Here is a 25,950-nt window from a genome sequence, read left to right on the forward strand (position 1 = left end):
AGGTTGCAGGTGATCCCTTTCTACTGGACGAATGTTGTGCATGCATGACTTTTAAGAGCTTTGCTCCCTTCACCAGGTTAATTCAGAATGAGCAGATATATGATTAACATCATTCTGAGCTCATTCTTTATTGACCTGATGAAGGGAGCAGTCACACTTGCATAAAATTAGTCCACATTGGTAGGGATCACCTAGTGTATTTGCTGACCTTTATTTCTGCATTTTTTTTGGAAGAATCTTTGAAGAATATTTCTCGAGATTTGTCTTTTAGTCCTTGGAATTTTTCTAGTGATCCATTGGTTGATGCTTTCCACACTTAGCAAGGGTTCACAAAATCAGTTTCTGGCTTGCTTGCTCTTTGACACATTGACAGGCCGATACAGTACAGTGTGCTCCAACGGCACCTAATAGCGCCCTCAACATGCAAATGCATGTTGAGGGCGCTATTAGTTATGCCCGCGCGATACAGAAAGTAAAATGTGCAGCTAAGCCACACATTTTACTTTAGGAAATTAGCACCTACCCAAAGGTAGGCGCTAGTTTCTGCTGGCACCGGGAAAGTGCACAGAAAAGCAGTTTTTACTGCTTTTCTGTGCACCCTCCAACTTAATATCATGGCGATATTAAGTCGGAGGTACCGAAGAGTAAAAAAAGTAAAAAAAAAAAGAAAAAAAAATGTTAAATGGGCTGGCGGCTGTCAGGCCGAAAACCGGATGCTCAATTTTGCCGGCGTCCAGTTTCCGAGCCTGTGGCTGTCAGTGGGCTCGAGAACCGACACCGGCAAAATTGAGCGTCGGTTGTCAAACCCGCTGACAGCCGCCGCTCCGGATCAAAAGGAGGCGCTAGGGACGCGCTAGTGTCCCTAGCGCCTCCTTTTGCCCGTTTCTACCGCACCACCTAATTTAAATACAGAATCGCGCGCACAGGCATGTGGCCTGTGCACACGCCAGGAGAGTGGGCGTTCGTCTGCTCTCCCGCGGACTTTACTGAATCGGCCTGTAAGGGCTTAAGATAGAAGCTTAGAAATACAAATATGGTACTGTCTTTGTAGAATCTGTCGATATGTACTGATTGGCAGTGCATTCCAAGGTGATGGGACTGCTGACAATGAGGCACGCCTAGGGCTATTTGCAGCTTTGGAATAGCCAGCTGCAGGGCTAAAGTCATGCATGCCAATCATCGGTGTTGCATCCCCACCCTACCCCTGAGACTTACCTTCTGGCAGCAGCTCCTGTGCTCTTCAGCCAACTAGCAGGATGGGCTCCACTGGTGACCCTGGGCCTCCTCCCGTGATTTTGACACCCCCCTTAAGGTGTGGCACTCTAGGGTACCACCTAGTTCATTTAATTTATTTTATTTATTTAAAATCTTTTCTGTACCGTTGTTTAGTCATACACCATCACAACGGTTTACAGATAGGCACATAATAGTAATGTTCAAATTGGGTAATATTTTCTATCAAAGTGCCAATAAGGTTCCGGTTACATAGTTTCAAAAATAAAAGCTACTTGATAAGTGACATGGATCTTGTCCATTTATATGAGTAATAGATTACCTATACATGTATAGTACTTTATACTATCTTTTATCTAATATTAGCAGTTAGATAGAAATAAAATAATAAAATACGCACATAGTTGAATACATGCTGTGTGTTGAAGTTCTGCCACCTGTTTTAGTCATTTTCCTATTCTCCGTTCTCATTGTAAAACGCTTGTTTGAAAAGCCAGGTTTTTAAACTTTTTTTTGAAAGGTTTTAAATTTCTCTGTAATCTGATCTCCAGGGGCATGGTGTTCCATAATATTGGTCCTGCTAAGGATAGTGCCCGCTCTCTAACTTGGGTCAGTCTTGCTGTCCTAACCAAAGGGACAGTTAGTAGGGCTTCATTGGCCGATGTAAGATTTCTCTGTGGGACATGTACATATAGGGGCAGATTTTATAAATCTGCGCACACGCGTACTTTTGTTCGCACACCAGGCGTGAACAAGAGTACGCAGGATTTTAATACATACGCGGCGCCGACACGCCCCCGACACGCCCTCCATGCAAGCCCCGGAACTTACACGCATCCCGGGGCTTGCGCGCACCGCCGAGCCTATGCAAGGGGGGGGTTTGGGGTAGGTTTTCAGGGGGTACGCACGTACCTTACGCGCGTACCCCTTTGAAAATCTACCCCATAGTGCTGTGTTCAGCCATTCAGCTTTTTCTTCATTAATTAATTTGTGTATTGTGCATTAGGGGTGTGAATCGTGTGATCGATCGTCTTAACAATCGATTTTGGCTGGGGGGGGGAGGGAAATCTTATCGTCGTGTTTTTATTTTTTTTAAAATTGTTAAAAATCGTAAATCGGGGGAGGGCGGGAAAACCGGCACACCAAAAAAACCCTAAAACCCACCCCGAACCTTTAAAACAAATCCCCCACCCTCCTGAACCCCCCCAAAATGTTTTAAATTACCTGGGGTCCAGTGGGGGGGGGGGGGTCCCGACGCGATCTCCCTCTCTCTGGCCACGACTGCGTTGAGAGAAATGGCGCCGGTGGCCCTTTGCCCATATCATGTGACAGGGCAAAGGTAGCGCCGGCGCCATTTTGGTTCCTGGTTCCCGACGTCACGCGTCCGGGAGATCGCCCCCGGACCCCCGCTGGACCCCCAGGGACTTTTGGCCAGCTTGGGGCGGCCTCCTGACCCCCACAAGACTTGCCAAAAGTCCAGCGGGGGTCCGGGAGCGACCTCCTGCACGCGGGCCGTATTGCCAATCTTCAAAATGGCGCCGGCGCTACCTTTGCCCTCACTGTGGGGTAGATTTTAAAAGAAGCGCGATCAGCCTACTTTTGCTTGCGCATCAGACTCAAGCAAAAGTACGCTGGATTTTAGTAGATACGCGCGGAGCCGCGCGTATCCACTAAAATCCTGGATCGGCGCGCGCAAGGCTATCGATTTTGTATAGCCTGCGCGCGCCGAGCCGCGCTGCCTCCCCCCGTTCCCTCCAAGGCTGCTCCGAAATCGGAGCGGCCTTGGAGGGAACTTTCCTTTGCCCTCCCCTCACCTTCCCCTCCCTTCCCCTACCTAACCCACCCGCCCGGCCCTGTCTACACCCCCCCCTTACCTTTGTCGGGGGATTTACGCCTCCCGGAGGGAGACGTAAATCCCCGCGCGCCAGCGGGCCTGCTGCGCGCCGGGCCGCGACCTGGGGGCGGGTACGGAGGGCGCGGCCACGCCCCCGGGCCGTAGCCACGCCCCGTACCCGCCCCCAAAACGCTGCCGACACGCCCCCGGAACGCCGCGACGACCGGGCCCGCCCCCCGACACGCCCCCCTCCGAGAACCCCGGGACTTACGCGAGTCCCGGGGCTCTGCGCGCGCCGGGAGGCCTATGTAAAATAGGCTTCCCGGCGCGCAGGGCCCTGCTCGCCTAAATCCGCCCGGTTTTGGGCGGATTTAGGCGAGCAGGGCTCTGAAAATCTACCCCTATGAGTATTTAGTCTCTGCCTTCACTATGAGTGAGGGCAAAGGTAGCGCCGGCGCCATTTTGAAGATTGGCAATACGGCCCGCGTGCAGGAGGTCGCTCCCGGACCCCCGCTGGACTTTTGGCAAGTCTTGTGGGGGTCAGGAGGCCGCCCCAAGCTGGCCAAAAGTCCCTGGGGGTCCAGCGGGGGTCCGGGGGCGATCTCCTGGACGCGTGACGTCGGGAACCAGGAACCAAAATGGCGCCGGCGCTACCTTTGCCCTGTCACATGATTTATTTATTTATTTATTTTTTGTTTTTATATACCGGAAGTTCCGGTATATAATGTATATGATAAGGGCAAAGGGCCACCGGCGCCATTTCTCTCAACGCAGTCGTGGCCAGAGAGAGGGAGATCGTGTCGGGACCCCCCCCCCCCACTGGACCCCAGGTAATTTAAAACATTTTGGGGGGGTTCGGGAGGGTGGGGGATTTTTTTAAAGGTTCGGGGTGGGTTTTAGGGTTTTTTTGGTGTGCCAGTTTTCCCGTGCCCTATTTAACGATACAATACAAATGCCCCTGATGATAAATCGGGGGCATTTGTATTGTATCGTGCACTCTAATGATTTTGGATGATTTTAAAATTATCTGACGATAATTTTAATTGTTCAAAAACGATTCACATCCCTATTGTGCATAGTGTTTTGTATTGTACCCTCTGTTCTATGGGTAGCCAGTGTAGTTCAGCAAGTGTTTCAGTGATGTGATCTCTTTTACTTTTACCAGTAAGTATTCTTGCGGCAGAGTTTTGTAAAATTTGGAGTGGTCTTATTGTTGAATATAGTAATCCCAGAAACAGTGTGTTGCAATGGCCCTTAGCTAACAGTGCATATATTCTGTACATCACTGTAGAGCTGTACAAATATTACTGAGCAAATGATTATTAATTCTTAAATATGTAAATTTTGCTTGCTTTGTTGGTGAAAGAGAAGAAACAAGGTGAAGGCCACCAGTATAGTTCATCTCCATTTTGTATCTCTCTTCCGATTCCTATAAACTCATTAATCACAGCACCGGCTTTTGTCACTTTACTTTCTTCTGTTATTAGGTGGTCACTCATCCTTTTAAAACGTATGAGATACAGATGAAGAAGAAGGGTTTCAAGATGGAAGTTGGGCAGTACATTTTTGTCAAATGCCCCAAAGTTTCCCACCTGGAGTGGCACCCTTTTACTCTCACCTCGGCCCCGGAAGAGGACTACTTTAGCATTCACATACGCATTGTTGGTGACTGGACAGAGGGTTTGTTTAATGCCTGTGGATGTGATAAAACAGAATTTCAGGAGGCATGGAAACTACCAAAGTAAGTGAAAAGAGCATGAGTTTGCAGAGCTGTAGCAGAACCCAGTGGCAGCTCCTGAGTAGGTGCAGTGATCCGATCACACCACCAAAAATCTCTTACAAGACCAGAGATATAACAGAGAAGGATGAACGGAGGGGATAATAGAGGGTCCGGGGCCAGGATGGGAGTTAACAATGGAGAGAGAAGGGGAGAAAAAGGTAGCAGGTTGAGGGAGAAAAGGCAGGTGGAGAAGGTAGGGCTGAGAAGGAGAAGAGGGGGAGAACAAGGATAATAGTGCTCATTGTAAATCAGCAGAAATAGTCAGGTTTGTCACCCCCTAATTTGAAACTTTCACTTATCTCTTCAATGGTCTTTAATCACGTTCATAACCTTTTTAGTCTTTCACTTATTGACCCAGCAGCTGCCATTGGAAAGGCCTAATACCATCTTTCATATAGTGAGAACGTAGATATATTTATTATATTATATTTGCAATTTTTGTAAAATTCTGGCCTGCCATAATGTAGCCCTAGATTTAATACAATGGAATCACAGTCTAGCACAGTGGTTCCCAAATCTCTGCTTGGGATCCACAGCTAGTCAGAGTTTCAGAGCATCCACAGTAAATATGGATGGGTTAAATGTATATATGAGTCTCCAATGTATGCAAATATATCTCATGCATATTCATTGTGGATATCCCCAAAATGCAACTGACTGTGGGGTCCTGAGGTCAGGTTTGAGAATCACTGATTTAGAGAGCTCACAGAAAGGGACTGATTTTAGCTTGCCTCTGCAATTTGGATGTTTATGTTTATTATGTTTATTAAAATGTATTAATCGCTTCTGCCAAGGATGTACAAAATTACATACATAAAACCAATATCACAAATATAAAACCAATATCAAAATTACAGTGACATGATGATAGAAAAGCTAAAATATGGCTAAAACAAATAGCATCAAACTTATGAAATCAAGCCCTAAGCAGACTCATAAAATAATAATCTGAAGCAAGCTTGAATAAAGTAGCCTTAAGAAGTGCTTTGAAAGATTTTACACAATTCATGCAGCGAAGCAACTCAAGCAAATAATTCCAAATTCCTAGGATAATTTTATTCTCACAGTGCAAAACTGGCATGCCAGTCATGAGAGTACAGTCCATGCATTTCAAACTCTTCTGAGAGGAAGCTAAGCAAGGCTGCACTATGCAGCTAAACCCAGTTATTCATTGCTCTTTCTGGACCCACTATAAAAATCACTGAGGTCCTTGTGATCGGTCACACAAGAGCTTGTAGTTTTAAATTTGCAACACATTCCTCTTCCTTTCAAATGAGAAATAAAACAGGACTATCAGGCAGCTTCTTTTGCTCACAGTCGCTCTCTTTGCCCCTGCTCTAGGATTGCTGTGGATGGCCCCTTTGGCACGGCCAGCGAAGATGTGTTCAGCTATGAAGTTGTGATGCTGGTTGGAGCTGGAATAGGGGTCACGCCATTTGCATCTGTCCTCAAGTCTGTCTGGTACAAATACTGCAGCAATGCAGAAACCCTGAGACTCAAAAAGGTATGGGATCGTCTGACTTTTCAGCCTGCAAATCCCTCCCACGCGAGGCCAGGGCACTGCATCTTTGGGCTTTGTCTTTCACCTCCTGTTCTGTCACAGGGCTATAAGAATGAACTGAGGAATAATCTGTATCGAGGAACCAGCATCTTAAAACACTAAGGGCCTGATTTTAAAAAGCATTTACTCACTTAAAACTGGATTTTACTCGCGTAAATGCACTTTACTCGTGTAAGTGGGTTTTTGAAAATTGCTACAATATATGCCATGAATTGTCCATAGGATTTGCTCACGTAAGTGTCCTTTACTCAAGTAAATGGCTTTTGAAAATTGCTACAATAGCAGTTACATTTACACGTGTAAATCCTTATGAAAATTACCCCCTAAGAGCATCGTTGGTTTGCACAGGTGTATTGCAGTTTCCTTGCAGAATGCACACAGATTCAGTGACCCTTCAGGTTTATGGATAGAAAAGGAGCTATATACACATTCATGAGATCACAGAACAGCCTCACTTCTCTGCTGTCAGTCAGAGAGCACTGCTTTCCCAGGAAGGATTATCACATCATAGCTCTGGGCAGTTGGGAGAAGCTTCTCCAGAATCTTTAGAAAGAATATGGTTGGGCCGGCCAGCCTGCTAGGTCAGTAGCAGTGCTGTATGCTGCCATGCGGAGGGACCCAGCTTTGATTCCTGGCTCAGGTTTTCCATTCTCTAGGCTGGCTGGAGCTGAGAACGCTGCAGAGGCAGCACTCACAGTCCCTGGGGGAGGTAGTTCCAGTCATTGCATAGCGGCAGTACCTATTTGCCACTGTGTCTTAGGGCGTGCAATCATGTACTGGGCTCCAGTGACTGCTGCGATCTGCGGCCTCTGGCCAAGAACAGTTGCTGCCACAGCTGGGACAGGTAAGAGAGAGGAAATTATGAACGAATGGAAGAAAAAGCCCTGGGCAGTTGTGAATGAAGAGTCAGTCAGAGCCAGCCCAACAGAGGCTGGGCTGTGACTGAGAAGAAGCAAACTGCTGAGCCAAAAAAAGTAATAACAATATTAACAAAATAATAATAATATACTTTGATGGAGAACCACCAAGTCTTAGGGTATCACCAGATGAAATGCAGAGTAACCCTTCTCTGCTTATGAGAACAGAGACAGCCACCACCCATTGCCGAGGGCTGCGAACGCATGTGGTTTTCAGGATTTGTGAGATTTCTCTGCATTCTACATGTCTGTGAGGTGCACAAACCCAGGAAGTGCAAGCAAGGTGGTGATTGGGGGAGGGGAGCCATGTACCTAGCACAGATAGGCTTGTGATTACCTGCAGGATGATGAGAAACATTTGTTAGTTTTTATTAGATGGGAATGTGATTTTGTTCAATAGCGATGGGAAAGGGGAATATTTTGATTGGTTGAGTCAGGGGATGTTGTGGCCGCATACTTGTGTGCATGGCTGAAGAACGTGCCTGCTCTGAATGGCAGCAGATATACACTTGATAGGGTTTTGATGTATTGAAAAGAGGGATCGTAGTTTGCCCAATGAGGACTGCGGCAAAGAGTTGCTGTGACTGGTTGCGTTAGGAAGCCCTGTAAAATTTAAGACCAATGAAGATTTGCAGTGAGGAAATGCTGTGATTGGTTTATTTATTTATTTAAAGCTTTTTTTTATACCGGTATTAGTGGTTACATCATACCGGTTTACATCCGAACTGAAGGTCCATTAAATTACTGAGCCAACAAGAATGTGTGGGTTGTGCGTATTGTGATTGGCTGGTGCTTTATTTTAGTTTGTGTTTCAATGCACTTCCAGGGTTTCGGTTACATTTAGGTAGATGCTGGGTAGGCATTAGCAGTGCTGTGAAAGTTTTTGAAGTCTTTTCCTCCTAATATTTTTATGAAAAAGATTTTGTGAAAAATAAAGAAACAATTGACTGTAGAGCACTCCATTTAGGAGAGTCGGATCACATTGTGGAATGTTAGTTATGTTTTGTGATTAACACTTGACTTCACTACCTCCTACTGAGTTTGGCCTTAGTACCTTTAGGATAGGAGTAACGTATGTTACATGAAAACTCCAGATCTATGTGTAAAATCCGAGAACGGAGTTCACCATTCTTGTACTGGAGCAATTCCATATCAGTAAGGGTAGAGATAAAAAAAAGTTGAGGTCACAGTATAATAGAAGGCCATAGGCCCCAAGGTGAGATGACATAGGACGGCCTCAGTTTTGCAAAATTCCCAAACTGTGTAAATAGATAACAAGAAGAATTAGTCCTGTATCACAGAATCATAAAAAGGGTTGGAAATTAGGGATGTGAATTGTTTTTCTGACGATTGAAAATATCGGAAGATATTTTCAAACTTGTCAGAATTCAGGGGGCCCCCGAACCCGATAGGAAAACCCCACAAAATTTTTCATGGGGTTCTCTTATCGTTTTGGGGGGGGGCGGGAAGAAAGGGCACTTAAAAATAAACCCCAAACCCACCCGACCCTTTAAATTTAATCCTTTTGCATCCAGTGCTCCTATCATGTGACAGGGGCCGGCCAATGACATGGATACCCTGTCACATGCTAAGGGCAAAGGGCCATCAGCGCCATTTTGATTAGTGGCAGCCGACGGCCCGAGCACGGGAGATCACTCCTGGGGCCCACTGGACCACCAGGTACTTTAAAAATTTGGGTAGGGGGGTCGGGAGGGTGGGGGATGAGAAAGGATTAAATTTAAAGGGTCAGGGTGGGGTTTTTTTTTTGGCATGACACAGCTGATTAAAATGGGTAAGAATCACGAGAACGAAGATTTCCCGCGGTTTTTACCCAAAATCGGTACCGGAAATGAGTCTGGTACCGATTCACATCTCTATTGGAAATGACCTGAGGAGGTAATCTAGTCCTTCCATATCTCCAACAGGTCTGGTTTCCAGAATACTTTAAGATATTCAAATTAGCCTGGTTCTTTGATCAAAAGAATAATATCCTGAAAACCAGATCTGTTCAAGGTCCTCCAGGTCTGCATTTGAGACCCTTTGTACCATAATCTTTCCTAGACATAGCTGTCTAATCAGTTAAAAATCATCAGTCACTGACAGACCACTTCCCTAGATAATCTTTTCTGGTATTTATCTTAAAGACAATGATCTAAACAGGTATACCCTAGAGGAAAGGAAATGTGAGATAGGGGAGATATGATAGAGACATTTAAATACCTCAGAAGTATCACGGCACAGAGGTGGGTCTCTTTCAATGGAAAGAAGACTTTGAAACCAGGGTGACAGAGAGGGTGATGGATGCATGGAACGGCCTCCCAGTGGAGCTGATGGAGACAAAAACAGTATCTGAATTTAAGAAGGCATGGGACAGGCACAGGGATCTCTGAGGGAGCGGTAGGGATTGTAGAGCTGAGCAGTTGTGTGTATGGGCAGACTAGGTAGCCTGTATGGTCTTTTTCTACCGTCATAGTTCTCCGCTTCTATCTATCGTCGCAATCAGAAAGCTCAGTTTCTAACTTCACTCTTCTGCTGCTGGCCCTGGCCTGTTTCAGATCTACTTTTACTGGCTGTGCCGAGATACCCATGCCTTTGAATGGTTCGCCGATCTGCTGCAATCCCTGGAGACTCAGCTTCAGGAACGCAACAACGCTGACTTCCTCAGCTACAACATCTACCTGACCGGCTGGGATGAGTCACAGGTAACAGCCCCCTTTCTCCAGTGGCAAGTGCTAATGGCCTTGGAGCTCACACGTGAGAGCTCATCTTGCACACTCACCCAGCATATTTATTTATTTACTTAATATTATAACCACTTTATCATCAATAGCTCAAAGTGATTTACAGATCAAAACAAATATGCAATAATAGAACATGGAGACAACAGAGAAAGCATTACATCCTAAATACATCTCAAACCAAGTACATAATAAAACCAAGACAGGCTAAAACAATAAAGAGAGCAACCACATAAGAACAAATCCCAGCACATTCTAACAGTTTCCAGTTAATAAGTGAGCAAGGATGTCTTTTTAGAACGATGAAAATCAAGGCGTTTTCTCATTAAGCTGTTGAAGTGAAAGTTTTTAGAAACAGCATCCAACGGACATCAAGTGCATGTCATCCTGTGATGGGAATCTTAAAAAGCGACCATTTTATTGACCTTCTGAGCTGTGGGCTGACATGAATTGACTTGTCTTTTTTGCTCTAAACAGATTTCTTTCTCTGCTTCCTCTTTCACTCCCAGGAGAATTCTCACCAACTGTAAATCACGTGGGGGGCAGAATGCAAAAGCAGCATGCACCATTAGTGCCAGGAAACATTTTAAGCTGAGAAATTGAAACAAAGATACAAATTAGTGCAGTAAACAACATCTAAAATGCAATCAACAAGTACTGGCAGTTTAAAAAAAATCAAACCAAAAACTAAATGGAATATTCCTATAGCAGACCTCAGAGAAAACACTACAAGTTAGAGTCAGATGAGAAGGCCTTTCCCTGTAATCACAGTTTTCTTTTATTTAAAGCAATTGAAAAGAAATTTGCTCCCTTTCAGTACCCTGCAGTATTTGAAAAATGTACACTGGCAGTTCATAATTACTGAAACTCTTTAAGCATTTGTCATCTCTCCTGCTCTTCCTCTGAATTCTTGGGAGCTGACATGATAGCCAGACAGTGATGAACTACATCGCACTCATTGGATCTGATTGGTTCATGCTGAGTATGAGGTCATGCACACACTAAATGAATCAATCAGATCGCACTATCTCAGGCAATTTGTGAAACTCTCCCAGACATGGCTGCTCTTAGGGATCAAGGGAATTGTAGGGGAAAAGTTTCTAGAATAATAAAAATACTGAAGGCTTGAATTCACACAGGGCAAGGCTCATGACTTTGCAATCTATAATTCTCAAACACTGTAAACTAGTCAGAGGGTAGGGTTGGGTGGTATTTAGGTATTCCAGTTATAAACTAGTAAACAACATGCAATCAGAAATCAGTTGGTTAGGGATGCAACTACGATTAAAAACAAATACAGAATAGAGAAATCTGGGGAAAAGGTGCTTGCTCTCATTCATCTCCAGAGAGGCAAAAACATACAAATTGGACTTCCCCAGCCACCGGCTTCTGTTACAATATTCACAGCCCGCTTCCTGGAATCGGGAGAGACTGGGCACACAGCCAACTGATAAGGCAAAGGAACTCCTTTTCCAATCTCTTCCTGACTTGCGATTTTTGCATGTAACAGAAGGCTTTTGCCTGCTGCCGGCCTTCCATCCAAACAGTGGAAAGCCCCAACAGATCACAAGAGGCCCTCAGGTCTTTTATGATGTCTTACAAGTTATATAAACTAATGATAGAATTCCCCCTCCCTTCTAAAACGTCTTGGCTACTGACTGCATATCCTGCCCTGGAAGATCTGTTTCAGTACCAACATGTTGTGTATACTCTATAAAAATATATAAACTGAGACGCAGACATCTGGTTTTTGGTGTGTGGAGTCTTCCTGTAAAAAGAAAGGTGAGGAAGTACAGACTCTCCTCTAGGAATGGAACTTTTGTTGTAGTTTAGGCTGATCAGAAATTGCCTTTTTGTCTGTAAGCGAATATAGAAAAACATCAACTTCTGTCTAAACATGCTTAAATCGATCTCAGGCCTTAACTGCTCTGGAATGGCAATCCACAGCACTGATGCCGCCATGGAAAAAGCTCTAACCTGGCTTTGTGTGAGTCTATACTCCCTTAAGGGGGGCACCTGCAATAAATTTCTCCCAACAGAGCACAAGGCCCGTGCAGGTATGCACTGCCTAAGTTTAGATTTTAAGGTACATGATTCTGCTCGGAGTATTAGATTGTGTAAAGTCTATGCTTCTGAAAGGATGTCAGGCTGAAAAAGTTCAATAAAGGCCGACCTCACCATAAGCTTTCGGGTGCTAGAAATGACTCCGAAGAACACTAGGATGTCCCAAAATTCAGCAGCTAGGTAACAGCAAGAGCTGCACTGCAGTATGTGTGGGTCAGAGCCCTGCAGTGTTGTGCTGGGAAAATGATGTCAGTTAAGGCCTAGAGCGAGCCCTTGCTTGTTCAGATGTTACAGAGTTCAAAGTTCATAACTTGTACACAATCCAGTTTTCTCATAGTCAGGAGTTCCTTAATGCCAGTCTTTGAGAGCCATGTCTAGTTTTCGGGACGTCCACGGGGCAGATTTAACAATAGGCAGAGTAGACAAGTGCCTGTGGGCAGTCGTCCCAGTGAGGTGGTCACTTTGCTGAAGCACGTGCCAGTGGTCGCTCTTCCACAACAGCATCATTGTAGGGGGGAACGACTGGCCAGTGTATCCTCGGGGAGGGGGGAGGGGAAGGGGTGCAGCCGGCTGTCCATCTGTCTAAGAACAGCTGGGGATATAAATCCACTGCTGGATATCCACATCAATATTCATCAGATGTATTCATAAACATCCGGCCTAAGATCAAGGCTACCCTGAAACCAGATTCTTTGCAACCCTCAAAGCCTGGAATTGGGACCCTCAAGGACTGGATTTATAAGGCTGTTAGGACTCTGCTATATGTTTTTGTCTTAGTGCAAGGCAAGATAGATTCTGACAAACTGAAATCCTTCATACTGCTATTGGTGCAGCTCTGCTCAGCTGCAGATCTGCATAATGTGCTAACAGGAAGTCACTAAAATATTTTTTTCTATTGTTCTGTGTTGATGGTCCAGTCTGGTCTCTTCCTGTCTGTTTCCACACCGCCAGGATCATCGAGGCCAAAACTGAGAAGTGCTACAACAGGCGGCTCCTACTGAGCTGACCACTCTGTTCTTTCTTGGACCATGAGAATTAGGAAAAATACCCATTAGAATTGTTCCTCAAAATCGATTAGTGGTATCAGTGTTTGTAAAGATAAGGAAAAGAAAGTGGAAACTTGGTATAATTTTATCCTCATTAAATCCCCTGATTGCTTAATCATTTTTCCTGATCTGAGCTGTATTAAACCAATGCAAAACTAAAAGCAGAGGAACAATACTCTAAATATAAACAGAAGCAGATGCCTCTTAGGGTAATGAGAGATAGGTTGTCTCAATCAAGCTACCCGCGCCACGCTAACAAAGATTTGCAGTGCGGGTAACAATTAAAACAGAGTTAGATTTATCATGTTGAGTATTAAATGAGTTATTCTTGATGAAAAAAAGTAATCAATAATGTGAAAGATGTAAATCTTTTTTCAGTGGAAAGGAAGCTGTAGGATTAGGAAGCATGATATCAAGCTCCAAGGTGATAGACTCAGGAACAAAATCAGGAAATATTGTTTTCACAGAAAGAATATAATGGAGGTCCCGAAGGCCCTCCTGGAACCGGTGGTGGAAGCTAAAACCATAACTGACTTCAAAAAGTAGCAGAGAGGATCTTTACATGCAAAAAGTGAAGGGATAGCAGAAGCATGACCCGGTGGTAAACAGGCCTTGAGGGTAGCCTAGGGGACACTAGGGTAACCTGTACAGGACACTGATTGTGGCTCTAACGGCAATGGCAAGGCTGCATTAGGCTTCCAGCTAGGCATTGGGGTAACCTGCCTGGAGTGACCATAGCTGAAACCCCAGTTCAATGGGCATGGGGAGGCAGGATGTTTTTGGACAACAGCTTTGCTAATTTTATTAGAAAACTTGGTAATAAGACACAGATTCTGGGCATGGGATGAATAAGGAGGCTGGTGGTGGGAAAAGGAATGAGGTCAGGATTGGGGCGGTGTTTGTATTGGGTTACATATAGGAATTTATATCTGCATCTATCCCAAGTGGAAGAATGCAAATGGGCAGACTGGATGGGCCATTTTGGCCTTTTTCTTCCGTCATTTATTGTTAAAAGGAATGAAACATCATACTGTGCAGTCTTGCCTGAATTTGGGACAGTGACGTACAAACCAGGATGTGAAAACCCTGCTTATGCATGGATTTTTTTATTTAGTGCTTTCCAGCTTTGACCCTGTTAAAAGTGCACTCAGCCTTATCGGAATGAGGTCATTTTCAGTGTCAGAACAATAGTCCACCTTCCCCCAAGGTCGGGCCCCAAGATAGATGGCCAGACTGAATCACTGCTCTGGGGCCCTTGGCCCTGGTTGAAAAGCACTAATGAAACGAAAGACTGAATCTTGGAAACGAAGTGCACGGATATTGCTGAGACCTTGAGAATGTGCACCTTTCCCAAATGTCAAACCTTTTGCCAGCGCCGCCCTGCATGCAACAGAACTCTGAGCCATCTGCCTCACGTTTCCACCATCGCCTAAACTAAGTCTGATGCAGGGCTTCTCAAACCTGTCCCGGGCACCCTACAGCCAGTCAGTTTTTCAGGATATCCGCAAGGAATATGCATGAGATACATTTGCATGTCATATACATATGCATATTCCTTGCGGATATCCTGAAAATCCAACTGGTAGTGGGGTCCCTGGGACAGGTTTGGGAAGCCCTGGTTTAATGGGCTCTGGACGGACGCTTCATAGCTCTGCACTCTCCAAGCCTGCTTGCTGTCCCATGGGAAAGTGCCGAGCCGTGGGCTGCAAGCTTATCCCGCAATCTAAGGTGGTTTTCTCTTCTCTCCCGAACACTGATGGGCTTTTATAACTGAATTAAAATAAAAATGTCACTATTCAGGTTCATTAGCTTCGGAAAATTGCGGGGCCAAGAAGAGGAAAATTAACAAGCTTAAAAAATGAAATATCTGTAAAATCAATTTGATCAAACAGTCTGCAGTCTTTCTACCTGATCTGCCAGCTGAGGCTCACCTGGGGCTTTCCATTGTTTGTAAAGAGAATGACAGGCGCCGTGTGAAAGGAAGGCTCCTGATTAGCCAGGCCAGCACATCCCAGTAGGCGAACTAGGCAGTCACTTAGGGTGCCAGCCATTAGGGGGCGGCAAAGAGCAGCCATATGGGGCCACGAGAAGCGCCCATCCTGCTCATGGCCAAGAGAAGCAGAGTCTCGGCGGGCCACAAGCGGCGCCTCTGTTTGTGTGTGTGTGTGTGTGTGACAGAGGGATTGTGTGTGTACGAGAGAGCAATGGTGTTAGTGAGAGAGAGGGAGGGAGCCTGGGTAAGGATGCGTGTGAGAATGAGATTAGGAAAACTAAGTGCGTGTAAGAGAGGGGGCCTGCCTTAGTGAATGAGGTTGGGGCCTGGACCTGGGAAGGGAGGGCGCAAGGCAGAAGGTTCGCCTTCCTAGGGTGAGTAATACCCTTGCACCGGCCCTGCTGGCTAGCAGGGGACAAACCTTCTGCTGATCCCACTGCATCTGTGGACCTTTTCTTTAAAAAAACAAAACCGCAGAGAAAAGGCCACAAAATGACACGGTAAGCCTTGATTAAATAACTGCTCAGGAATTCAGAGGACTTCCACGAGAAGTGCTGCTGGGAGTCAGACTGCAGACCCTCTCCCGGCGTGGCGCTAGGAGTCAGGGGAGGCTGTGATGTGCACAGGAAACGGATTCCGAAAGCAGGGCGCAGAGGGAGGGGATGTAGCGGTCAGAGCCCCAGCAGTGAGGAAGGGGAGGCTCGCGTCTGCCACCGCACTCCTGATTTCTGTATCTCTCTCCCGCCCCTTTCCATGCAGGCCACGCACTTCACAGTGCACCACGACCAAGAAAAGGATGTGATCACCGGCCTGAAGCAGAAGACCTTGTACGGCAGACCAAACTGGGAGAATGAGTTCAAAACCATCGCCAGTGCACACCAGAGGTAAGGCTAACGTCACTGCTTCTCAGCTTCTTTCTTCTTCTTCTTCACCATCAATAATTCATTTAAGAGCCTATTTAATTTTCCATTTCCTTGTCAAACATGTTATTGACACCTAGGAGCCATCATTTTTCATTTTTATTTTATTTTCCCTTGGAATTTAGCAATGTTTATTATAACCTACCAAATGGCAAACAATCCAGTGGAAAAAAATAGCTCTTCTCCCACCAAGTGGTTATATTAAACACTGACAAATTCTTGAGGAAAATAAAATAAAAACTGAAAACGAAAGTCCCTATTGACACCTAAAAGGGACATTATCTGATGACTGCACTGTTTTAACAATGTTCTTGTCCAAACTTGTTTATATTTGGTTTCAGGAAGCACTTGGAACTGTAAAGGGGAGAAGAGTCCTTCTCCTGATTATATCTCTCACCATTACAGGCTTCTGTGGCCTCGTCCCTCCAAAATGCAAATGTTTATCATCACCCTGTAACTCCCACAAGGCACAAAATCCCATGATTCAGGAGCTTGTGAGATTTAAGTCTAGTCAGAGTCGTGCATGTGAAATGCAACAAAGTGGTAAATGCATTAGTCTCATCAAAAGATGTACAATAGAATGAGAAAAAAAGCAACCAAGTTGCACATGATCCAGTTTTATAGGACAAATTATATCTAAACCAGATCCTGATAAATCCACTCAGTCAAGTCAATACCATATACCTCCCTACTCACATTCAATGTGAAGGAACCACCCTTCTAGGAAGGCATCACCCTCCTAATCAGATCAGACACCTTCAAGGATAATAATGACAACAGCAGCCTTACTATGTCACTCACCTCCACATATATTAATGGCATCTCCCTACTAACCATGGCACTCATTGCCAGTGATTTCAATGGCTTCACTCTCCTAATCACATCAATGACCATATTACTCACCTCCACAGACATCAATGGCCTCACTCTCCTAATCACATCAATGACCATATCACTCACCTCCACAGACATCAATGGCCTCACTCTCCTAATCACAGCAATGACCATATCACTCACCTCCACAGACATCAATGGCCTCACTCTCCTAATCACAGCAATGACCATATCACTCACCTCCACAGACATCAATAGCATCACCCTCCTAACTGCATCAATGACCATATCACTCACCTCCACAGACATCAATAGCATCACCCTCCTAACTACATCAGTAACCATGTCACTCACCTCTACAGACATCAATGGCCTCACTCTCCTAATCACAGCAATGACCATATGACCATATCACTCACCTCCACAGACATCAATAGCATCACCCTCCTAACTGCATCAATGACCATATCACTCACCTCCACAGACATCAATAGCATCACCCTCCTAACTACATCAATAACCATGTCACTCACCTCTACAGACATCAATGGCCTCGCTCTTCTAACCACATCAATGACCACAGACATCAATGGCATCACCCTTCTAACCAGAAAAGGAACCCCAGATATCCAAACCAAAAAAATATCTGGTATAAATTTATACTAAATTATTTGCTAAATGGTGATATCAAATTATCCATGCACATGATTCTAATGAATGCCAGTATTAGCTCATTTATAATGGAAGCACAAAATCTAAAATTCAAAATGTAGATTTAAATTTAAGTTTAAATTTTAAATAGGGGAAAAAGACTTCAAAAGCCAATTCACAGGCAACCGCCTTATGAATTGGACAAACTGGGCAAAATCATTAGTCATAAAAAAACCCCAAATCAATTGGCAGCAAACCTCTACTTTTAATCAATTTTATATTTTATGCTTGCATTAATCCATAGTTTATTTAAATTATCTTGTTTTTCAAAAAAAATTTATATTTATTAAAAGTTCATTTAGAAATAATTTTCCTGGCATTCAAACCGATGTGTTGACTTCAATCAAATTTACAGTTCACTTGGGCTATTGTTCCTTATATAGCCTGAGCTTACAAGTTCATCTTCCACATTTCATCACATCAAAATATCTTCTTGTAATTCAAATAATGCACTTAGCTTAGATTGAATTTGCGGTCCTGTTAAGATGTTGTTCTGATGCTCAGCGTTTCGCCCTCACTGGCTGCTTCAGGGACAGTGCTCACCACTCATTTATAACTCCCTAATGCACCTGATCTCCCCCAGCTCTGAAGGAGAGGAGCCTTGAATACTGGTTTCCTGCATTGCAGCACACAGTGCTGTCATTAAGGTTTGCAAAATTGTGCCTGTAGTCTAATGGAAGCCTATCTCCACAGACATCAATGGCCTCACTTTCCTAACCACATCAATGACCACGTCACTCACCTCCATAAACATCAGTGACATCACCCTCCTAACCATATCATCCCCTCCACAGATATCAGTGGCATCTCCCCTTAACTATGTCATTCACTTCTGGACATATTAGTGAAATCACCATCCTAACTGCATCGCTCACCTCCAAAGGCTTCAGTATCACTCTCTTAATCACATCATTCCTGACCATAAACATCAATGATATCACCCAACTAACCATGTCACTCAATGGCATTACCCTACTAACTACATCATTCACACCCCCAATCACATCATATGTCCATCAGTAGTAAGGAGGAGTAGCCCAGTGGTTAGAGCAGCAGGCTGCAAACCAGGGAAGCCAGAATTCAAATCCCACTGCTGCTTCTTGTGACCCTGGGCAAGTCCCTTTACTCTCCATTGCCTCAAGTACAAATGTAGGCCTAGGTTTGCTAAATGCTGTTTATCATACTTTTTTTTTTAATTCTACCTCCTGTGGAGATTACCTGCTTTGCATGCATAAAATTAAATAATGCATACGAAGTAGCTAATTACTAGTCAATATAATGCAAATAAAATAACAGCTAACTTAGAAAAAAATCAGTCGCATTATTTTATCACATTTCAAGGAGTTATATTTTCTCCAAGGCTATCAGGACTCTAACTTACATCCTGATGGCCCTGATATGAGCTTTAAAAGGCCATGAGGCTCAAACCTAACACCTCCCCAAAACTGATAAAATCTCCTTGGGAGTCTAGTGAGAGTCGTACCCACTCTCCCCCAACCCCAAAAGTGAAAACAAAATAGAATAAAACTCATAGGGCAATGCTCCACTCCCTTTCCAAACCTATCCTCTTTTCAGAACTCCCCCCCAGCACAGCCCTCCCCTGGTAACAAGACCCTCCCCTGAACCCCTCAACCCACCCATTGAAAAAAATAAGGTCTTGTTGGTCTTTGATAGACTTCCCAAACTCCTCCCACTCCTTCACTTCAAAAAAAGACCCTGGTGGTTTAAGGTAACCTCCAGAACCCCCCGACCTGATAGAAGCCTCATTGGTGGCTCAGCAGTGGCCTGGAATGCTAAGGCCGGTCAACACCATTTTCCAAAATGGTGCCAACTGGCCTTTGCCCCTAATATGTGGTTTTGGAAAGTAGCATCAACCGATCTGGAGCTAGAGAGTGCGCCAGGCTTCCGCTGGGCCACCAATGAGGTTTCTATCAGGTAGGGAGGTCTGGGGGTAGGGGTCCAGTGGTCACCCTAGACTACCAGGGCCTGATTTTGAGGAAAAGGGGGGAGGAGGGGTTGGGGAGGGCCACCCTAGACCACCAGGGCCTTATGTTTTTGGAAGGGGAGGGTTAGGGGTCCTGAAATCGGGTGGGTGAGCTTTGCTTGGGGCAGGAGGTTCTTAAAAATGGAGGAAGGGGACATCGCTATGTGACTTTTATTCTATTTTTTTTCATTTTGGGGTTGGCGCCGCTTCTAGAGGTGGCAGGGGTGAGAGGGTGGGATCTTGCTAGCCCCTCAGGGGGAGATGGTTTTGACACTTTTAGAAGGGGTAGCTTTCAGGTCACTTGGCCCTTTCTTTTGGGAGAGGGACTAGGTTTCAGGCTGCTTGGCCTTTTAAAATCATGGTGGCCTCGTGTGAACTGAGCTGCCATTGCTCATTTTTCTGGCCTCTGTTGCGTTCTTTTTTTCTTGCAGAGTTTTTCAATTAAAAATTACTTTGCTCATATTGCCACGATATTTTGCTGGGGAGGGACAAAATATTGCAGGATCTCCCTCTCACAATATTTTGCTTCTCCATCACTAAAGTTTTGCAGCTTGATAAGCCTCCCTCTTAGATTGTGAGTTATCTGGGGACAGGGAAAACCTATAGGTCCTGAATGTCATCCGCTTTGAAGTGCCTGAAAAGTGGAATAGAAATGAAAATGAAATGAAAATGACCTCCCATCTAAATATTAGAAAGACATAAAACTCTCCTTCATTAGTGGTTGAATAGGTTGGAAGGTTGAGGAATAGTTTCAGAGGAATTCCATTTGCACAGTGTTGACTAGGGATGTACATTTGTTTAAAACAAAAGTGCAAAATGTGACAAATAAGGCTAATTCACTTCATTCGGGGGGCCCCCCGAATGAAGTGAACCTTATTCGTTCATTTCATTTTAAGTAAATGCATCGGGTCTAGGTCTATGACCCCGCGACCAGACCCAGAGGCCAGTTCCCGACACCGGGGCCTTGGCCAGGTCCAGGCCCGCTGCTTTGACCCGACCCAGAAACTAGGTCCTGACGTCAACCCAAAGGTTGGGTCCTAATGCTGGGGCCTAGGCCTGGATCCAGGCCTGACATCAGGGCCTCAGCCAGGAAGCGGGTCCCGACACCTGGGCCTTGGCCCAGGGTCAGGCTCAAGCCTCGGAGCCCAGGCCTGGAAGCTCCATGCGTCTTCATCTTTCTTCTTCATGAAGCACAATGATGGCATCCACTAGGGTTGCACTGGAGTTAATTAACTCCGGCGCTTTCACCCCAGCAGACAGCACCATTTTCATGTATGGCAAATGCGTACAATCACCCTACAACAAAATGGTTCTGTCTGCTGGGTTGAATGTGCCGGAATTAATTAACTCTGGCGCAACCCAGCGGATGCCATCATTGTGTTTTGGGAAGAAGAAAGAAGAGGACATCTGAAGAGGAGCTTCTAGGCCTGGGCTCCGAAGCCTGGGCTTGATTCTGAGACGAGCCCAAGCGTCGGGACATGGCCTCCTGGCTGAGGCCCCAGGGTTGGGACCCGATCTCCGAGTTGTATCACAGCATTTAGCTTGGGTCTGGGCCAAGGCCCCGGTGTCAGGACCCAGCCTCCAGGTCAGGTCACAGCGTTTGACCTGGCTCCAACTGAGGTTCCAGTGCCTATGCAAGTCTAAGGCTTTGGCCTAGGTTAAGCTAGGCTTAACCTAGGCCAAAGCTAGGCCAAAGCTTTGGCCTAGGCTTAACCTAGGCTTAACCTAGGCTTAACCTAGGCCAAAGCCTTAGACTTGATTTTGTACTGTGCCCTTTCATGTATATAGTTATAGTTATAGTTCTATTCCATCGCATCTACCCATTGATGCTTGTTATATGTAAGGGCTCCTCCCAAAAGTTATTTATATTCTTCCTAGTTCACCAAGTTTTCTGTTATATGTAAGGGCACCGCCCAAAAGTTGTTTGTTCACTGTGAACCGATGCGATGTGCGAACGGATATCGGTATAAAAGAGATGTTAAATAAATAAAATAAAATAAATAAATAAGCTGGCAGATCCCCACCAGACCAGATATGTGGGGGCTGGGGGGATCCTGGCCCTGGCATTTTTTCAGTAGAGTGAGAAGAAAGGCTCCTTTTCATTTTTTTGGCTTTTGGCTTTTAGGGTTGGTTTTTTTTTAAATTACTTGATTTGGTTTTTTTTCACACAAATGAAACGAATCAAGCAATCCATGAACTGAAATTTGTGAGAAAAAAATCTCCCAAAAACGAACCGAAAAATGTAAACAAATTTTTTTCCCCTGCACATCACAAGTGGATGATATGGACTTGACAATGAAGTGGATGATATGGACTTGACAACGAACCGAAAAATGAAAACAAATTTTTTTCCCCTGCACATCAGAAGTCGATGATATGGACTTGACAACATTTACAAGCTCATAAAATAAGCCCCTGAGATCCATTCATGCAAAATTTAAGATATGTTTTTAGGCTCTTAATGATACCTCTGTCTGGCTCAGTAGTTAGATGCAGTGTGGGGTAGAAGGGTGTTCCTAATGAGCAATTTTGAATCTCCCCATGGTGCTCTGCAGGCCTGCGGGGAGCTGGTACCACAGGGATGCTTTACCCTACATATGCTGCAGGAGCAAACTATCTGGGGTAAAGAATGCACAGGAATTTCTAAATTACCGGTTATCCCCAGTTGCTCCTGCCCCATTGGCATAAAAAAAATTCGAAATGGCGGATGGCCAAGTCGCCAAATTGAGCATTCAGCACGTATTGCCATGTTAAGATGGCTTAGTAAACAGGCCCCCAAGTTTAGAGATAGGAGCCTTCTTTGACAGCCAGGGGATTCATTTTGTGAGAATGACTTTTAATAAATGAAGTGCAGAAAGATAAACATGTGGTCTTATCCAGGGAGAGAAGCACAGAGAGAGACCCCCTCGCTGATCCCTTATAGCAATGGACAGTAGCATCAGGCTTTAGCTGAAGAGAAGGGTCATGGCAGATCTGTGGATCCTGTTGATTCTTTGCTTTGCAAATCTACATATTAGGGATGTGAATCGTTTTTTGACGATTTAAAATATCGTCCGATATATTTTAAATCGTCAAAAATCGTTAGAGCCGCAATACAATAACAATTCCCCCGATTTATCGTCAAAAAATCGTAAATCGGGGGAAGGGGGAGGGCGAAAAAACCGGCACACTAAAAAAATCCTAAAACCCACCCCGACCCTTTAAAATAAATCCCCCACCCTCCCGAACCCCCCCAAAATGCCTTAAATTACCTGGGGTCCAGAGGAAGGGTCCCGCTGTGATCTTCCACTCTCGGACCTCCGGTGCTTGTAGAAATGGCGCCGGCGCTACCTTTGGTTTTTCCATACGGAAAATCGATTCACGGCAGGAGATCGCTCCCGGACCCCCGCTGGACCCCCAGGGACTTTTGGCCAGCTTGGGGGGGCCTCCTGACCCCCACAAGGCTTGCCAAAAGTCCAGCGGGGGTCCGGAACGACCTCCTGCAGTCGAATCGTGTTGTCTACGGCCGGCGCCATTTTGCGCAAAATGGCGGCGCAAAATGGCGCCGGCCATAGACAACACGATTCGACTGCAGGAGGTCGTTCCGGACCCCCGCTGGACTTTTGGCAAGTCTTGTGGGGGTCAGGAGGCCCCCCCAAGCTGGCCAAAAGTCCCTGGGGGTCCAGCGGGGGTCCGGGAGCGATCTCCTACGCTCCTGACCTCGGGGGACAAAAAACAAAATGGCGCCGGCGCTACCTTTGACCTGTCATATGACAAGGCAAAGGTAGCGCCGGCGCCATTTCTACAACGCACCGGAGGTCCGAGAGTAAAAGATCACACCGGGACCCTTCCTCTGGACCCCAGGTAATTTAAGGCATTTTGGGGGGGTTCGGGAGGGTGGGGGATTTATTTTAAAGGGTCGGGGTGGGTTTTAGGGTTGTTTTAGTGTGCCGGTTTTCCCGTCCTCCCCCCCACTGGACCCCAGGTAATTTAAGGCATTTTGGGGGGGGGGTTCGGGAGGGTGGGGGATTTATTTTAAAGGGTCGGGGTAGGTTTTAGGGATGTTTTAGTGTGCCGGTTTTCGATTTTCACGATTTTCACGATTTTTAAAAAACCCAAACGGCAACGATCCGATTCCCTCCCCCTCCCAGCCGAAATCGATCGTTAAGACGATCGATCACACGATTCACATCTCTACTACATATTGCCCACAGCATTATGTATCTGTCTGCATCACAGTATTAGTGTAAATGTAATTCTTGTTTTGCTTTTTATTTTAAGCTCCAGGGTAGGAGTTTTCCTGTGTGGACCAGAGAGCCTTGCCATAACCCTCAGCAAACAGAGCATCAGTAACTCCGCCGCTGACCCACGGGGGGTGCACTTCATTTTTAACAAGGAGAACTTCTAACTCCCAAGATGGAGGACATGCTCAGATCTGGGATCTGCACGCAGTTTATCAGTTAATTGTACCATGCTGGGAGATGCTTTTCAGTCTAGCTTCATTGTTCCGCTGCCTTTTTTTCATTCATCGTCTCTTGTGAATAAAGACTCGGGGGTTCTAATCTCAGCTATGCACTGTATCTATCTGCGACTTAGACAAAACTCTTTTCTTTACCTGTACGAGTGCTGGGACTAAGCATGCAGGGCTTCTGATTTGAGGGGTTTATAAAAAGGCCAGTCTTGAAAGGATGGGAGACAGAGTGAGCTGTACATTTGAAAAAGAAATAAATACAGGTGTACACACCTAACATTTGGAAGTAGGCTCCTCCATTGTTCTTTTTCAAAATTTACTGCGGCTAAGTACCTAAATTTAAGCTCCTAGTTTCATCAATTTAGGAGCCTGAAAAGTGGGTGCTACAGTATGTCTCACTCTGAATGTCAAAGTGGCCCCTAACCCCTACACTCCTCACCTCGAGTTACTATGTGGGCCTCATATAGAGGTATAAATACCTACCTAGTGGTGGTAGATAGTTTCCACCCCTTTTCTAAATTAGCATTGCACCATACACGTTTCGCATGCGAAAAATGCCTTATCGCATGCAAAAAGCCCATAACGCAGCTTGTGAAATAACCCCCTTAGGTCCTAAATAGCAGGCCCAAATTTAAGTGAATATTCAGTCAAAAATCAAACTTATGTGTCTCAGTTTCGGTGCTCAGCTTTTTATGAATATCAGCCTCAAACCGTACATTGTAGTGTTTATATTTTTTATTATGGTTCCTTAACTTGTTTTTCATTGCTTTCACATTGTGGGGACATTCGTTGGGTTACTTTTTCTGTAAATTTACCATACTCTGCTTACAGTGTTTCCTCTTGTGAGACATTTCAGGGAAAAAATATTTATTTTAAAAGAACACACAGCCCCATAATCCCAGAGCATTTGTCCCACCAGTGCCCCCCTCCTCCGAGCCCCTCTGCTGCTCCCTCTCTTGTCTTGCTTCTCTTACGAAAATGATGCAACAGTGCAGAAACCACGCAAGCTCAAATCCACTGCAAGCCACCCAGTTTAGTGCAACCCAACAGAGGCAGGAGCAGCTGACGGTGAGAACCCTAGCGGCCTGGGGAGGCTGGATGCTGAATTACTACCCTGCCCCAGGCACCAACGTGTGTCAGTCCATCTCTGGAGAAGTGGCAGAGAGGCACCGAGGATGAGCATTACAGTAATGCGTTCGAATGAAAACGTAAACAGGGGCTTTTGAGATTGTGGGGTTTGGGGGTTTAAATTGAAAGCATCGATCTTGGTGTCAGAAGGGAGTTTTATCATTTTCAAACAAGACCCAGAAGCCCTCACTGTAAGCTCTTTGGGAAAGGAAATGTGTTGATGAATTGCAAGGCACAGCGCCCTCTAGTGGCGCAGTAACATAGTACCATAAGGAGCCTGTGGATTCTGTCTCTTTTCTGAAGGACATGCTGGTGTAGCATAGGCAGCAGGGTGCCTGCAGTGACTGTAAAAACCCCCAGAGTGGTCCAGCAGGAGAGGGAGCAGTTCTCTTCCTCTGCCCAAGTGAACCACAAGAGGCATAATGTGTGGTACCCTGAGGGTGGCCACCAGCTGAAAGAAAAGGGCTAGTGAGCTAGATGTCTGTACAAATGTTTGAGACAATAGTCAAGGGGAAGAAATTCCTGAATCTGTTCCTACTCATGTGCCCAAGTCTGGGACTATTGATGGTGTGAGAGTTTCCCCAAGGCTCGATGGTAGTGCTCAGCCTTAGGATCCTGCTTAAGTATTCAGGAGAGCGGTTTGCCAGGAGGGAATCTGGGAAGCACAGTTGGAGCGGAGGAGTGTCACCCTGATTTCTTTGGTCAGTGTGCCCGGTGCCACCCAGGCATCATTCCAGAGGGGAAAAAAGGAATGGAG

The 25,950-nt window shown here is 45.4% G+C and overlaps 1 protein-coding gene across 1 annotated transcript in view; it reads left to right on the top strand.

Moving 5' to 3' along the window:
• Positions 1-24,355, top strand: part of LOC115092330 (cytochrome b-245 heavy chain) — a 45,938-nt gene extending 21,583 nt beyond the window's left edge. Inside the window, exons 9-13 of the mRNA XM_029603118.1 lie at positions 4,555-4,808; positions 6,189-6,351; positions 9,881-10,027; positions 15,926-16,050; positions 23,876-24,355. Coding sequence (XP_029458978.1) covers positions 4,555-4,808; positions 6,189-6,351; positions 9,881-10,027; positions 15,926-16,050; positions 23,876-24,002 — 816 coding nt within the window. The 3' untranslated portion in view covers positions 24,003-24,355. The remainder of the gene's footprint in view (positions 1-4,554; positions 4,809-6,188; positions 6,352-9,880; positions 10,028-15,925; positions 16,051-23,875) is intronic.
• The last annotated feature ends 1,595 nt before the right edge of the window (positions 24,356-25,950 follow it).

Source organism: Rhinatrema bivittatum, chromosome 5, assembly GCF_901001135.1.
Source record: "Rhinatrema bivittatum chromosome 5, aRhiBiv1.1, whole genome shotgun sequence".
NCBI lineage: Eukaryota > Metazoa > Chordata > Amphibia > Gymnophiona > Rhinatrematidae > Rhinatrema > Rhinatrema bivittatum.